The sequence below is a fragment of the Rhynchophorus ferrugineus genome, unplaced genomic scaffold (assembly GCF_030347505.1).
Source record: "Rhynchophorus ferrugineus isolate W39M unplaced genomic scaffold, kcgeb_rfMv2 rfM8, whole genome shotgun sequence".
NCBI classification, from domain to species: domain Eukaryota; kingdom Metazoa; phylum Arthropoda; class Insecta; order Coleoptera; family Curculionidae; genus Rhynchophorus; species Rhynchophorus ferrugineus.
In genome coordinates, this window is record NW_027472587.1 from 27503093 (window position 1) to 27520093 (window position 17001).

Sequence of the window (17001 nt, forward strand, 5' to 3'; positions counted from 1 at the left end):
ATCAAAAATCCATGAATTGAGCTTCGAATTGCTTCCTTATGTACCATATTCTCCAGATCTGGCTCCCAGCAACTATTTCCTGTTATCAGATCTCAAAAGAATGCTCACTGGGAAGAAATGTTCGTCGAATGAAGAGGTGATCGACGAAACTGAGGCCTATTTTGAAGCAAGGGACAAATCGTACTACAAAAATAGTATCGAAAATTGGAGGATTCCTATAATGTGTGTATCACCTTTGAAGAGAATTATGTTGAATAAAAAAACTAATTTTGCCAAAAAAATTTGTTTTACTATGATAGGACGGGGACTTTTCAATTAACCTGTTATGTCTGAAATCTCTCAAAAAGTGAAGAAAAATATAATGTTAGATCCACCAAAAGAGAAATAATCCTATGATATAGTTACTATGATAAAAGATGAAATATAACTTTTGTATCTGATACATTTTTAATGTTTGATGTATTTAGAGAAATGTGATTTGCAACGTTCTTCTTTATGTTATCCAACTGTTATAAAACATCCAAAATTAATTAACAATTTTATTGAGGATCCTCTCCAGTTAGGTGTAAATGTGTAGTTTCACCATCATACAATAGAATAGAATATATGAAAAGAAGAATACAAAAATGAAAGTAATAAATACCATTTTATTGCAAAATATACAAATATAAAACAAAACACATTAAGATTTTGTCACATATGGTAGAATACAACAACCAAAAAATTATGTTTTATAAATCATCATCACTATCAATAACTGCAGCTCTTTTTTTAAATATCTTAGGAACCTGATCATTTGAATCTTCCTCATCTTCTAAATTATTATCCTGGGTTTCTCTCAGTACCTTCTTCTCCAAAGAATCAGTTTCAAGGCCGTTGTTACTTAAATCTTTTTCCATGTAATGTTCATCAATATCATCTTCTAATTGCTGAAGATTACTTAAAGATGTGTCAGGAGGTTTGTTCCTTGACTTCTTCTTTATTGTCTTTCCCGTTATATTGCTTTTACCTTTAATATTGCTCTCATGATTAAAAGTAGAGTCTTCATCTTCTATCATGTTTTCAACATCCATCAATTCCATCTCCTCACTCTTCTGACTACTATTTAAATTTGTTCTGTCATCTTCATTATTTGTTTGAATACTGGACATTTCACTGACTTCTTCACTTTCTCCACAAGTAAGGCTGGTAGTAGGCAATTGACTAGAAACAATTAATTTTTCACCCGCTTTATTTCGAATTTTTTCCAACCGTTCTTGTCTAAGTTTTTCAGCTTTTTCCTTATTTACACGAATTCTTTCTAATTGCTCTTCAGTTAACTGGTCTGGGATTTTTTTAGTAGCAGCCATTAATTTATCAAACTGGTCATTTCTCTGTTCAGTTATTTCTTCATCCTGACTGACATTTGCAGCATCATCAATATTCTGTTCTTCGTCTGAATCATCAATAATTGGTTTATCTTCAACAATGAGATTATAACGAATTCTTTTGATATGAGTCTAAAAATTATATTTGAAATAATTAAAATGATCATTAAAATTACTATTGATAGCAAAACCTGTGTGGCTTTTTTGGTCCCTAGTTTTTCAAGTCTTTCAATACATGTGTCAAAGGGAAACTTTGGAAACAATCTATGGCACCAGTATTCATAAGTTTTCATAATAACATTTATATCCTTATCTTCATAACCTTTCCCTTTAAATCTAACTCTCTCAAAATAGCTTTCTATAGCACTCAGGCCTCTCACTCCTAAGGAACCCAAAGGGCTTAATACATAAACGCGAATATATAATAGTTTTACCTTTAAGAGTTTCTTCGTTCAATTTTGGTTGAGGGTTTCTAACAACTCTTTTTGGCTTAACTACTTTCTTCTGTTCCTCTCCCTCTTCATCTTTAGAAACTTCTTCAGCTTCATTTTCATTAGGATCGTGATCTTTTAGCACTAGTCCATCTTCCGGCTCTGAATTCTCTCTTTCGCTAAGCAATTCCCCGTCAGAAGACATGTTCATGCAGCGTTATTTTTGTAATATTCCCGCCAAATGTGACAAAATCTTAGGTTAAGTAGCAGAAGGAATTACATGTTATTTTTAATCTTCGAAATTCTGTTCTTCACCGTTTAGATTCGAAGCACTGTCTTGACCAGACGGGTTGGTCTGATTCAATCTTTGTAGAAAGGACTCCAATAATCGTTTATTTAGACGATCTGTTAGTGTGAGTTCCCGTACTTCCTGAGGATCCGGAACTGCTGTATTGGCTTCTTTAGATTCATCAGGCTTTATCTTTAACGTATCAATATTTACCCCAGGCATTTTTTGTGTTACAACTAGTTATAGAACAATTGAGTTTTTGGTGAATCAGCTGAATACCTTTTTTTTATTAAACGATAATTCAGTTGTCAATTGTCACCTCTTATCTGTCAATAAAATAGTGAATGTATTTTAAATTTCACCAAAATCTAAAATTATCTTGATCTTACTATAAATGAGTTATTACTATTTGGAAATACATACTTCAATTATGAGGGAAATTAAAAAAGGAAAAGTAATAAAACTTTATTTAAACTAATTATAGAAACTTTATATCACTAGTCTAATGATAAATACATATATCAGATAATAGAGAATGTTTATAAAATTTCAGTTAAGATTCGTATCAATAATTTTAAGTTAGTTTTTGCATTATAGCTGCATTAAGCAATCCTGCATCTTTTAGAGTTAAAGACTCGTCTAAAACCTTTGATGGATAACTAGACAACAAATTAAATGTTTGCATCTCATATTGTGGCCTTGCTGCTGTAATATATTGTCTTATTTGGCCTACAGTGTGTTCATGGTTGAATTGCCCAACCAACCTGGAACCATCTGCCAATCGAATTTGTAGACTATAAAACAAAATTTTATAAATATTACTAAATTAAACTAAACCATTGCTCAAATACACACTTTGTTGTTGGCTTTGATGAGTCCACTTTTACAACTTCTTTAGCCCTTTCTTCATTCACTGTTTTATCTTCATTAGTGCAAGCACCTAAAGTATTCTGCCTTAGGCAACACCACATCACTTAATAAACATTCAACTTACCTACAACTGCAGGAGCAGGGCTGCCAAGAGTATAACCTTGCCCTTGAAAAGCCTTGACCTTAGACTTTGACTGTTTGTACTGTTCCATTCTATGATCCTCCATGGCTAGATTTATCTAAAAAACCCTAATGTAAAAAAAGCTCCATGAAATTAAAAATCGGCCACTCACTTCTGTATTGCCTTGTCTCAATTCTTGTGGTATTTCACCTCTTCTTATGCTTTCAAGGAAGTCCCGGTTTCCAGGATCTGTGTAAGCTCTCAACTCACCATCATCGACACTAAAACCATTTTGCCACAGTCTTAGTGTGACTTCATGAGGCCTAGATGGTTCCTGCATCCCTGGCACTACTTCAGATGTACTATTATCCTGGCCTAGTACATAACCAGTTCCTTTAAAAGCACGAGAACCTGAACTGCCAGCACCAGGTTCCAATATTTCAACACCATGCCTTGCAAGAAAAATGCTATAACACTGGTTTCTATGCCAAAAGTATTTTTACTTACTCCTGCACAGATTTAAACATGTCGGCCACTATGTCTTTCTTTTTTGGGGGACCCAAAACTTGTTGACCACTATGTTCAGACCCACCTGCATAAAATGCTTGGCCCTCTTCTTCATCACTAGATGCTGTAAGGGTATTTATTGTAGCAAAATTTGAGGATTTTTTTGCATGAGGCCTATTAGGAGTAACTACAGGGCTAGGTGTTTCAGGGGCAGCGATGGATGGTGGATCATCGCCAATATCATCACCTTCTGTCTCGTAATAACGAGACATGGCAACCTATACATCAAATTAATGAAAATGTTTTAAGAACTTGAATAAAGACCCGCTAACCTCAACATCCCAAGCAGATGAGTCTAAAAAGAATTTCGCCCTATCTGACGTTGAGCCAGTGATAGCGATGAACTGTTGTAATTTTTCGTCGGAATCGCTCATATTATCGACTTTTCTTTTAATAAGAATACACCTAAAAAATGTCAACTCACAACGATCAACAATCAACTAAACGCACTATTGAAACATTAGGGGTAGTTCAAATGATTTCAGGTAAGCATAAAGAAAATATAATCACTCAAATTATAGGGTGACTTCAAACAAGAACAAACCGAAAGATAGTTATTGAAATAATTTTGAGATTCACTGTGTCAGAATTCAACTAAGCTCCAGCACGTAACCTAAAAATTTTCTAACATAACCATAAAATCAAAGCTCTTCGAGATATGAAAAGGCAGACAAATAGTATTTTAAATGGCAAATTTAGCGAAATTTGTAAATTCTCATGTAGTTTATGGTATAGAAAGACATAGTTCAGCGTTTCTCTTGCTAGTGAGTAAAAGGTGTAAATAATTAGTTAATAAACGCACAAATTTTACTACATTGTTTTTTTTTCAGTGCCCCTAGTTTATTTACCAAGGCTACATCCAGAAAACAGTGTAATTATGACAATCAAATTAGAAACTTTTATACAAATGTACCGTTTTTCAAAAGACGAAAAACTCTGGAGGAACGAGTAAGTAACTACTTTTACGTATAATTCAATTATCTAACAAAAGATTCGTAGAAATTACCAAGAATTATTGAAATGTCGCCCAAATCTAAAAACGAAGTAGTTGATGTTTGGCGAGGAATAACCTTATGTGAATTAAGCAAAGTTCTAGAAACTGATATTAATTATGTTAAAGAACTATTCTACAATAGCGTAAAGGATCCACAATTTCCTATAGATGATGTAAGAATTCTTCAAGAAGCTCTTAGGAGGGCAGGAAAACGCATTCGAATTATCGGTAAATTTAGGACTTTATATAATGTTTAATAGTAATTATTGATATTTACTACTTTAGGTAAGCCTACTGACAAAATTGATGATACAGTTGAAGTTGATCTAGTTCCAAGGCCACCGCCGTCTAAAGATGAATTAAAGTCTAGGCCACCAGTGGTAACTGTAATGGGACATGTAGATCATGGCAAAACTACACTTCTGGATGCTCTCAGACATTCCAGTGTTGTAGAAAAGGAATTTGGCGGTATCACACAACATATAGGCGCTTTTTCAGTCAATTTAGACTCAGGTATAGATTATTTATAGTAAATATTTGTATTTTTATAACTACAATATATATTTCAGGTGCAAAGATAACTTTCCTAGATACCCCAGGCCATGCCGCTTTTAGCTCCATGCGTTCTAGAGGGGCGAATCTAACTGATATTGTCATCTTGGTGGTAGCTGCTGATGATGGTGTTATGGAACAAACTCTAGAATCAATCAAAATGGCCAAAACTGCTAAAGGTTTATTTAGGTGAAGAAGTTTGACACATTTGGTTTAATATTGGGTCATTTTAGTACCTATTATAGTGGCAATCAATAAAATTGATGCTCCAAAGGCTGATGTAGAAGCAACAGAGAGAATGCTTCTGGAATTCGGTATCCAGGTAGAAAAAATGGGAGGTGATATCCAAGCCATACCAATATCAGCTCTGAAGCGACAAAATTTAAAACAACTTACGGAAGCTTTAATTTTACAAGCAGAGCTACTTGAAATTGGAGGAGACCCTTCTGGCCCTGTCGAAGCGGTTATTGTTGAAAGTAACATTCATCCGTTTAGAGGAAAATTATCTACCATCATTGTCCAGCGAGGTAAGATAACCTTACATAATGTCTTAATCATCCTATAAGCCTCCAATGTCCCTAGGAACATTAAAAAAGGGAGATGTCCTAGTCGCAGGAACAGCTATAGCTAAAGTAAGATCGCTCCGAGATGCTGACGGAAAACTTTTGGAGCAAGTTCCACCAGGTTATCCTGCAGAAATCGATGGTTGGAGAGAATTACCATCAGCTGGTGAATTAGCACTAGAAGCCAACAGTGAAAAAGAGGCCAGACAGGTGGTTAAAGTATGAATATTTTGGTGTTAACGCTGGATACGGTAAAATAAATATCAGATCACCATTGCAGTATAGAATGACAAAGATGGAGCTACAGAAATCTCTAGAAGAGGCCAGAGTGATTGAACAGAAACGCGAGATACATCTGAAAGAATATAAACATCGTTTGGAACTAAAAAGAAAGGCGGGAAGGTATAGAATGAGACCAGAAGGTCCACGAAAATCCGAATATCAAGAAGGTGACGCTCATTTATTTCAGACTTCATTTGTTGTAAAATGCTAGTTGTCAATAAATCAAAATTAATGACGTTAATAATATAAAGGTTTCTTGTGTTTTGAATATCAGAGAATCATATGCAACTTTTAGATAAAAAATTGCATTTTAGATAGTGGACAACCTTATCTTAACATCATAGTTAGAGCGGACGTCGATGGAACTCTGGAAGCGATATTGGAAACCCTGGATACATATGAATCGGATGAGTGTACATTAGACATCGTGAACTATGGGGTGGGGCCCATCACACAGAATGACGTCGATTTAGCGAAGACATTCAATTGCGTTATATTCGCTTTCAACGTTGAAGTTCCGAAAAATATCAAACCATTTGTAGAAGAAAACAACATAGTAGTTAAGCACCATAACATAATTTACAGATTAATTGACGATTTCAAGCAGGAAATCAATGCCAGGTGAGCTTTTACTTATACAATTGCCGAGTTTTTACTGTATTCAAATATTTTTAAGATTGCCTGAAAAAGAAATAGAAGAAACATACGGTAGTGCACAAGTTATTCAGCAATTTGAAGTAAATAAGGGTAGAAAGAAGGTTCCAGTAGCTGGGTGTAAATGTACCAATGGTTTATTAAAGAAAAGCGCAATGTTTAGGTTGGAGCGTAATGGGGAAGTCATATATGAAGGTAAAGTAGTTAACGTTCGGGTTGTTATAATATTTATATTTTAATTTGCGTGTTTTATTTGTATTTCTATACTCGTGGTCATTGTGAAAAAAAGTGGTTTACAAATATTTGGTCGTTAACATAGGAGTGGAGTCTCCCCTTATGCCTTGTACAAATATCTTTATTTCCTGAACAACAGCCATTATACGAAGGTCACAGTGTAACTAATAATTGCTATAATATCTGGCTACCTCTACAAAACTTCATAGGACATTATTCTCAAAAAACCCACAACTGAATTCCATAAATATATTTAAGTTTTGAAACTTGAAGATATGGCAGCAAATATGGATAATTATGATCTCTTCTTGATTAACCAAAACATATTTTTTAAATGCTTATTCCAAGAAAGCTCATTTCATCAAAATCATCGACATTTTCGAACTACCGAGTTGTTCACGAATTCTACATGAAAAAGGAATCTGTTAAAGGTAACAGAAGTGCACAAAGTTCCCTGTGAGTATGGGAAAGTGTATGAGGAGAAACTCGAAGGACAGGAATAAAAAAACTTCAACGATGCGTAAGACCTGGACATAAGGTCCAGTCAGTCAGTAGTTGGCTATACTCTTGGTAGATGAATATTAGCCACAAGTTCGATAAACCCGAATTCCTAACCACTCTGTGAGGCTGTTTTGAAGGAAACTGTGGAGAAGGTTTTGATATTTATAAACACCAAACTAATATTAACAAGTATAAGTCATAAGACCAACCCTATGTATCATACCATTCTTCTGGGTTCTTGAATTAATCAACATACAAAAGCATTAAAAACCAAGGTCCTAATCCTAATTAATCAGCAATGACATGTATTTGCTTATATTGAATAACGTGATCTTTATTAGCAGAGCTCCTACCCTGAAGATGCTATTATCTTCAATTATATATATTGTTACTTTCCGTTTTTTTGGTTGCTTCTCCGTTATTTCCTCCAATTTCGGTATCATCAAACAATTCTTGTACATCTGTTTTGGTTTTTATGATTGTGTAGCCTTCTTTTAAGAGAGCTGAGACATACAAGAGACATGTAGACGTGTCATAAACCCCTACATTGTGAGATGTAAAAATGTAAAAGCTCACTGAGTTACTTAGATAACATTTTCTGAACTGTATAGCTAAGTCTTTCATGCCACACTTTCGAAATTGGCTGCGTCTTAGAGATAGAGATATCTAAATAAACTTTTTCTCTTTATGAAAATTAAACTTTAACATTGTTTTTTTGCTCAATAATACCATTTCTTTTGTTAAAACAATTATAATTAATTCCTAGTTGGTTTCCAAGTTATTTACTGTTATAATTATTTCGTGTTCGAAGCAATTCTTGAATAAATTCGCTGGAATGTCCGTAAGACGCTACTTCAAGTCGGTTTTAATCTTTTCACTTAACTTGAAATGATGTTCTGGAACTAGTTTTTGTTAATTTAATTACTAGAGAACTAAGGCAGAAGCGAATAGGATGTAATAGAATTGTATTAGTTGAATTATCAATGAAACACGGTCTTTTATGGGGCCAAAACTATGTGAGGACGCGCATATTTTTGCTGACATTAGTACGTCTAACAACGCTTGTTCGATGCTGTTCCAGATTCTACAAGTATTTATGGATTTCAGCAGTGATTTGTTAAGTAAAACAGGAACAATAATAAAATGTAATAGAAAATGCAATTTTGCAACATAAGATTATACAATTAGATTATACCAATAAGAACTAATCCTTGTCCTAAATCAACTAATAGAATTAAAGTCGCTTGAAATGTCAGAAATTAAACTGACTTGTTTGATTTTACGTATTGAAATCGTTAGTAATAAGAAACAACCAGATATATTTCGTTTAAGCCCTTCCTCTATTCAAACCAATTAGTGCAGATTGTACAGCTCAGAAAATAATATTTTCCTGAACAAGTTTATATGTTTAAAAAAAAAATTGGATATTGATTATTTCACCTTAATTTGTTTACGTTTTAGGTCCTTTGGCATCTATGAGACATCTGAAGAGCGAGGTTGATATAATCAAAGCCGAAACCGAATGCGGATTGCAATTGTCGGATTCCAGCATAACGTTTGAAAAGGATGATGTATTAACCTGTTTCGAAATAAAACGGCTGCCACAGAAAACCGAGTGGAGTCCTGGTTTTTAACATTGGTAGATCTAGAAATGTTGATGATCAGTCAGAATAAAGTGTTATTTATTGTTATTGTTTTTTTTTTTCGTGTGATAATTCGGGAACTGTAATACTTCTGAGATTTTTGGACGATAAATTGAAGTGTTTATCACAAACCTCATTGGAAGCTTATTTTGCAAAATAGAGTTTTGCAGAGACTGGACCAAGTGATAATTAGATTCATGCTATACGGTGGGTGCCTAACGTTACCATACGTCACATTTTGAACAAGACCTATTACATTAGTTTCTATTTGACAACCACGCGCATTTACCACCTCCTGTTTAAATTGAGAAGTTTTTCATAATGTTCTTAAAAACCGGCTTATTATACAAATAAATACCTCTTTGGATGTCAGTTCTTAGTTTAAAAGTTGAGTTAAAGTTCCAATATTGTCGTGGCTTTAAGTTGCTCAATGTTATTATATATTATTATACAAGTTATTCAGCAATTTGAAGTAAATAAGGGTAGAAAGAAGGTTCCAGTAGCTGGGTGTAAATATACCAATGGTTTATTAAAAAAAAGCGCAATGTTTAGGTTAGAGCGTAATGGGGAAGTCATATATGAAGGTAAAGTAGTTAACGTTCGGGTTGTTATAATATTTATATTTTAATTTGCGTGTTTTATTTGTATTTCTACACTCCTGGTCACTGTGAAAAAAAGTGGTTTGCAAATATTTGAACGTTAACATAGGAATGGAGTCTCTCCTTATGCCTTGTACAAATCTCTTTATTTCCTGAACAACAGCCATTATACGAAGGTCACAGTGTAACTAATAATTCCTATAATATCTGGCTACATCTACAATACTTCATAGGACATTATTCTCAAAAAACCCACAACTGAATTCCATAAATATATTTAAGTTTTGAAACTTGAAGATACGGCAGCAAATATGGATAATTATGATCTCTTTTTGATTAACCAATACATATTTTTTAAATGCTTATTCCAAGAAAGCTCATTTCATCAAAATCATCGACATTTTCGAACTACCGAGTTGTTCACGAATTCTACATGAAAAAGGAATCTGTTAAAGGTAACAGAAGTGCACAAAGTTCCCTGTGAGTATGGGAAAGTGTATGAGGAGAAACTGGAAGGACAGGAATAAAAAAACTTCAACGATGCCTAAGACCTGGACATAAGGTCCAGTCAGTCAGTAGTTGGCTATACTCTTGGTAGATGAATATTAGTCACAAGTTCGATAAACCCGAATTCCTAACCACTCTGTGAGGCTGTTTTGAAGGAAACTGTGGAGAAGGTTTAAATTGTGGAACTGTGGTTAAAATTTTTGAAAAATCAACATACCAACTTAAGAGGATTTGGAGATAGTTGCAGCAGAAGGCATATGGGTCTTCCGTACAATAGGAGTAAGCTGTCTAATTACTGTTCGTCGAAATTTATTCAAAGATGTTCTAGTCAGAAATTTAGATGCATTTAGAATTGAAGGACGATTTTAGTAATTCCAACAGTCTTACAATCTCGATCACATTGGTAACCGCATAAATGCACAGAAATATCGGACGAATTTTCACTAATTTTTAATTATAAATAGTCACTTCGCAAACAATAACCGAATTTAATCATATAAAAATCTGAACGGAAATTTGTTGGGTGGAACTATTCCAACACCTTTACATTAACAATCAAACCATGAAAATTTTGCATTTTAATTAAATATATTTTACGTCTGTCTGACACAAATGCACCAATAGAAAGGGTATTTTATTTAATGAATACATCGCGGACCATTATTTTACACCTACTGAAAAATCCAGATGATAATAACTAAGGCGATTATTAAAAAAACTCAGGAGTTTCATTTGAGTCTTGCTTCATCTTCATTGCATCATAGCCAACCTTGTTAAAACAAACTTATTTTATTTATCTCATAAATATAAACATAATAGAACTTATGATTGAGATTGAATGTTTTATAACTTTTATAAGCAATTTGTTAGCTATTTTCATAAATAAAATAAAACTGATAGGGCGATCTAATATCACTGCCATAATGTCTGAAATTTTACAATATTCAATTATATGTCCACGTCGATATTTAAAAAAAAACGTTTTTTAACAATTGCCGGCCAGGATAAGGCTTTATTTCGACGAAATAACTTCATTATAATCATGTGTGATGAGATTTTATATATAATGTATAACTGCTTGACTATTTATTACAATAACAAAAGTGTTGAAATTATAAAATTGAATTCAATAAAAATAGTTTCGTCAACTCAATTCAAATCAATTTCAATGTTTTTGTTAAAAATTTTTCAAAATAATTTTAAATTTTACAATTTTCAGATATATTATTCGTGTTATATTGCAACTACAGAGGGCGCCTAATCCTATATGTTGTCTCTTTCATTCGTTGTTAGTCATTTATAGTCATCGTCGAAAGGAACATCGGTATCGCTTCTCGGCCTTTTGGCTAAGATCAAAGTGTAGTATCTGTTCTTATCAGCTTAATATCTGATACGCTCCGCATGCGGAGCCAGTATATTAAACTGATTTTTGGAATTTGATGGGAGGTTAGGGGCTTGCTCCGCTTCCGTCACGGGTTGGCCCAGCATTGCAGTACCGCAGGGATCGGCCCATTTATTCTAATTCAATGTTACTTGTTTTAGGTTCGTTTATTCACCTCTCAGTTTATCGTTAGAAGGTTTATACTATACTATGAGAGACCTAGGTTTGTATTAGTGTTGGGAACATCAACTGAAATCGACTATCGACTGTTCAATTTACAGACACTTACTGCCATCGACTATTTCAGTCGCTATTTTTGGTTCGACTGTGTTTTTGCTAGTAACTGTTTTCAGTCGCTATTTTTGGTTCGACTGTATTTTTGCTAGTAACTGTTTTCAGTCGCTATTTTCGGCCCGACTGATTTTATTACTATTTACTATCGACTGTTCCAGTCGTTTACTTTTAGTTACTATTTTCTGTTCTACTAGTTCATTCGACTGATCTTTAACGCTACCTTGAAAGTAATGCACCGAATTTATGCTTATATAGATTTATATGTAATATATGTGGTTTTTTTTTTTGTAGTTTGTGAATAACTATATATTGTAAATTAATATAGCAGCATTTTGGAACGCTAGTTTTCCAGGGCAAAAAAATTAAATTGTAAATGATAATTTCACGTCTATCACGTCGCATATTTAGCTGATTAGCGAGTACATTGGGATGCACTGACACTCTTTCGAAGTACTTCACACAAACACGTTGGATTACACTCGTTATAGGTTCTAGAGGAATATCGCGTTGTATCACTTTATTTGAAATATAGTACGGAGCATCAACAATGGCACGCAACACCTTATTTTGGAATCGTTGAATGATGGATATATTAGATTTGCTAGCGGTACCCCATAGTTGAATTCCATATGTCCAAATGGGCTTGAGTATAGACTCATACAGCAATACCTTGTTATCTAATGATAACTTGGATTTGCGCCCAATGAGCCAATACATTTGATATAATTTTAGTCCCAGTTGTTTCCGTTTAGAGAGTATGTGCTTCTTCCAGGTTAGGCGTCGATCTAAATGCATACCAAGATATTTAACATGCTCTGCTTGGGGGAGTTGACGATGATTGATATTTACTGGTGGACATGTTCTTCTACGCAGGGTAAACGTTATATGCGTGGATTTTGATTCATTGGCTTTAATGCGCCATGTCTTCAACCATAATTGTATTTGCTCCAGGTGGGTTTGTAGGTTTATTGATGCTGTGACTGGATCTTCATGGGATGCTAAGATTGCTGTATCGTCTGCATATGTTGCCACAGCAGTTATTTTTGTGGTGGGCAGATCAGCCGTATACAGAAGATACAGTACTGGACCCAGTACACTACCTTGCGGAACTCCTGAATATATGGGATTTAATTCGGTATGTTCATCGCCTTGATTTACAATAAAATGTCTGTCAGTGAGATACGATTTTAGTAGCTGATAGTCCGGATGAGGGAGAAGTTTCTTTAGTTTAACCTGCAAGCCCGTATGCCATACTTTGTCAAAAGCCTGAGATATGTCTAGGAAAGCAGCCGAACAATATCTTTTGGCATTTAGGTCAGCGTTTATTTGGTTTACAAGTCTATGCACTTGTTTTATAGTCCCATGCTTATTGCGAAAGCCAAACTGATATTCTGGAATAATTTTTCTTTTTTCTATTATATAGTTTAGTTTTTTATGTATAATTTCTCGAAAACTTTCGAGATTATTGGTAATAAACTTATAGGTCGGTAGGAAGTCACATCTTCTGGTATTTTTCCTGGTTTAAGTATCATTAATATTTTAGCTACTTTCCAGATACTAGGGAAGTAATTAATACGTAGCATAGCATTAAATATATATGTTAATAGTTTTATAGCCTTTTCTGATAGTTCTTTTAAAATTTTGCCAGTAATTAAGTCATAACCAGGAGCTTTTTTAATATTAATCTCTCTCATTATTGTATGTTTAACTTTTTTGACCGTTAATTTCTCGTGCGGTAAATCCATTTGAAATGGCGAATCTAGAAAGCTAGTAATTTTATTTTCGTCATCTTTATGTAGCTGAGACTGGAAAGGTTTAAAAACATTTTTTAAGTGTTTTGAGAAAATATCGGCCTTCTCTTTATTGCTTCTCGCCCAATTATTTCCGCTTGTTTTAATAGGTGGGTTATGCTGCTGGGATCTCCTAAGCTTTTTTGTTGCTTTCCACAACGAATAGTCTGTAGCCTCACTTGATGTCAAGTTTTCTAGATATTCTTGAATGCCTTGGTTTTGTTCAATTTGGATTAGATCTCTCAGCTCTTTTATGGCCCTATTAAATTTTCTTTTATTCTCTTCAGTCCTTTGCTGTTGCCAATTTCGTCGTAACTTTCTTTTTTCTGCTATCTTTTTCTGTATTGTACATGATATATGTATATTTTTTCTTGGAAATGTTTCACTGTTGGGAGTCGCGGAATATGCTGCCTCCTGTATATTTTTTGTAAGATTTATTGCTGCTATTTCTATATCCATTTCAGTTTGTAACGGTAAGTTTAGAGAGATATTTTGGTCTAAGTTTTCTCTAAATGAGGGCCAGTTAGTTCTATTATTGCACAGAGAAGGGGGTTTATCTTTGATGGTAATTTTTGAAGAAATTGTTACTATTATTAGTGAATGATCAGAAGACAGGTCGAAACATGATTCTGCCTGACACTTTTTTGGATCAATATTTTTTGTAATACAGAAATCTATTGTATCTGGTTTTTTATTTCTATCTGAAGGCCAATATGTTAGTTCATCAGTAGAGATATGTTGTAAGTTATCTTTCCTTATGGCTTTGAGCAGTTCTCTACCTTTTGAGGTTATTATTCTTGAACCCCACATTAAATGTTTTGCATTATAAATCCTCCTGCTATAAATCTATTACCTAGCGTACTGAAGAATTCTTGAAATTGTTCTGCCTTGTTGTTATGTTTGGGTGGGCAATAAATCGCAGAAATTGTTAATGGTCCATGGGCTTCCTCTATGGTTATACTGGTGGCTTGCAGGTAGTCTTTGCGGAATTTTTCTTTTTCGAAATGCTTTATATCATCTCGAATTATTATGGCTGTACCTCTATGTGCTTTATCATCAGGGTTATTTGTATGATAAAGCTTATATTTAGGAACTTTCAGATAATTCTTGTCCGTAAAGTGTGTTTCGGAAACCATCATAACGTCAATATTTTGTTCATTTACGAACATTTTTAGTTCCCTGGCGTGTTGTTGGAGCCCATTGGCATTTCAGACGGCGATTTTGTAGCTATTGGTTTCAGGCATTAGGCAAGTTTGCTTACGACGGTTGTGAGGAGACCAAGCATCGTACTCATTTGATCCATTAGTTTGGCCATCATATTTTCTAATCTTGAGATGTTGCTAGTTTCAGTAGGTTGAGATATTGTCTCTCGTTTTTGTGCTGAACCATTTTCAACTATTTGGGCATAAGTTATGTCTGGTTGACTTGTTCTGGTGGGTAGTGGTAGATTGGTAGTAGTGGATTGTTTTTGTTGATGCCTTTTTTCCCTTAAGGCAGGATAGAGTTTCTGCTGTAGTTGCTTGTGAACTGCGCAACCCTTGTAGTTCGCTGGATGATTTCCGTTACAGTTAACACATTTCACTTTTTCATCGCGAACTTTACGAGTACAATCTCCTGTCTTATGTTCTCCTGCACATTTTACGCATCTATATGTTTTGCGACAGTAAGTCTTTGTGTGCCCGTGCGCTTGACACCTTGTGCATTGTGGTATAATTCTTTTTATATGTGATGGTTCGCATTTAATAATATTATTTTCCAATTTGGTGATTTCATACACAGCCTTATTATTTCCATTAGGTTTTATGTCTATATAAAATATAGGCAGATGTTTTTTTGTCGTGTGATGTCGTATATTGTGAATATTTACGACCTCGTGGCCTTTTTCAGCTAGTGCTACCTTGATGGTGTTAAAGTCCGTCCCGTGATGTAATCCTTTTAATACGGATTTAAATGTTCTCTCGGATTTTGGCCTGAATGTATGGTATTGGGTGTTTCTTTCATCTAATTCTTTTATAAGAACTTTAAAGTGATCCGCTTCGAACAATTGGATTTTAACTGTTTCATAGCTCACTGTTTTAATTGTGTAGTTCGTAGTAATGGTTTTCAATAAGTCATGGATGTTTTTTATTATTCCTACCTTATAGACTGTTATTGGTGGTGGTTTGGGAACAACTTTTTCAGGGCTTGATTGTATGTTCTCTTCAATTTCTTCCGACAGGTTGCTAAAACTGTTTTTTGTCTCTATCGGTTTCTGCAACCAATAGTCACTGATTCTTGTTTGTTTCCTCGCGATTTCTTCTTCTGGACTTCTCAATCGTTTTTTGTTAATGACTGTAGTCCATTCTGATGGTGGAGTTTGCGTTATTGCTGTTTGTTCTAATCTTATATCAAAGTGTGCAGGTGATTTGGTTGAATCGCTATGGTTTGCCATTTTTTAATTTTTAATATTTTATTTAATTTACTTCGAGAGGATAAAAAAACTTCATTTTTCACTTACGTTATTTTAGCACTAGTTTTTTACTATAAATACTATAAATGAATTTCAAAAGGACTGTTGTAAAATAAGATGAAATAATTTTAAACACTAATAAAAATGAGATGCAGTCCTTTTGTCTGGTCACGTAAACACGTATTCACTACACTTTAGGTCCACTGACAGACGGATAGCCGCATCTGTTATGCGTTTTTAACACTCAATTAAATAACCGTAATAAAATACTGGGTTTTTTTAAAGAAAGGTATCTTTTTATAGCTTGGACCGTATTGAAAATACGTCTTCACCCTACGAAGTTTGGAACTGAACTATAAAACCGTAAAATGAAACTACCTGAATTATATCAGTCACATGTAAAATATTCCAGTCCCCTGGGAACGACTTTTTTTAAAATCTGGCCAAATAATTAACGATTGAAGAAATCGCATCACGGGAGAAAAGTTGAACATGATCATATACACAGTAATTTAAAAATATTTCCGTTCAAAACCAAATAAAACTTTTATTTAAAAAGGGTAGTTATTGTACGATCATTTTTAGGTTCATCATGGATTAGATTTTTCAATGATTAGGTATATATTTACATTTTATTTAGTAGTTATGGTTATTGAAAATCTTTAGTTTTTAGGTTTTATTTAAGTTGTATTGTATTATTTATATTTATTATGCTATGTTATTTAAAAATAGCAATTAATATATTAAAATAGGACAAAACATTTGTGATGTTATTATTCCATTTCTTTTTACACATCCACTGAACATTCAGTATAAAAATAATCCTACTTCCTTTAAAATTATATTTATTACATGATAAAAGAAATTTGTATTTTTTTTTCCTTTTTTTTTAAGTTATCACGTGAATGAATAT

General features: G+C 33.8%; 4 protein-coding genes and 1 non-coding gene across 6 annotated transcripts; 2 read left to right on the forward strand and 3 right to left on the reverse strand.

The window, feature by feature from the left end:
* Positions 1-627: 627 nt before the first annotated feature.
* LOC143200642 (uncharacterized) lies at positions 628-2009 on the reverse strand. Its single transcript, XM_076411167.1, has 3 exons — positions 1802-2009; positions 1559-1749; positions 628-1499 (listed from the first exon to the last, which is right to left on the reverse strand). Exons 1-3 carry the CDS (start codon positions 2007-2009, stop codon positions 732-734), a joined length of 1167 nt encoding a protein of 388 aa, XP_076267282.1. The 3' UTR covers positions 628-731.
* On the reverse strand, positions 1865-2309 carry LOC143200644 (uncharacterized). The gene has a single exon (XM_076411169.1). The coding sequence runs from the start codon at positions 2307-2309 to the stop codon at positions 2088-2090; it is 222 nt and encodes a 73-aa protein (XP_076267284.1). The 3' UTR covers positions 1865-2087.
* Positions 2310-2539: 230 nt separating this feature from the next.
* LOC143200643 (NSFL1 cofactor p47) lies at positions 2540-4053 on the reverse strand. The gene is made up of 6 exons (XM_076411168.1): positions 3918-4053; positions 3586-3863; positions 3251-3530; positions 3082-3196; positions 2943-3027; positions 2540-2881 (listed from the first exon to the last, which is right to left on the reverse strand). Exons 1-6 carry the CDS (start codon positions 4017-4019, stop codon positions 2662-2664), a joined length of 1080 nt encoding a protein of 359 aa, XP_076267283.1. The 5' UTR covers positions 4020-4053; the 3' UTR covers positions 2540-2661.
* On the forward strand, positions 4037-9116 carry LOC143200641 (translation initiation factor IF-2, mitochondrial). Of its 2 annotated transcripts, none has more exons than XM_076411166.1 (11): positions 4037-4409; positions 4476-4593; positions 4645-4867; positions 4925-5152; positions 5209-5370; positions 5425-5718; positions 5774-5973; positions 6035-6203; positions 6351-6657; positions 6713-6885; positions 8887-9116. In XM_076411166.1, exons 3-11 carry the CDS (start codon positions 4666-4668, stop codon positions 9057-9059), a joined length of 1908 nt encoding a protein of 635 aa, XP_076267281.1. In that variant the 5' UTR covers positions 4037-4409; positions 4476-4593; positions 4645-4665; the 3' UTR covers positions 9060-9116. The 2 variants fall into 2 exon arrangements, with proteins under 2 accessions (XP_076267281.1, XP_076267280.1); XM_076411165.1 differs by having other exon boundaries at positions 4255-4420.
* Positions 9117-11500: 2384 nt separating this feature from the next.
* LOC143201800 (U2 spliceosomal RNA) lies at positions 11501-11692 on the forward strand. Its single transcript, XR_013007008.1, has one exon. It is a non-coding gene; the product is annotated as a U2 spliceosomal RNA (small nuclear RNA).
* The last annotated feature ends 5309 nt before the right edge of the window (positions 11693-17001 follow it).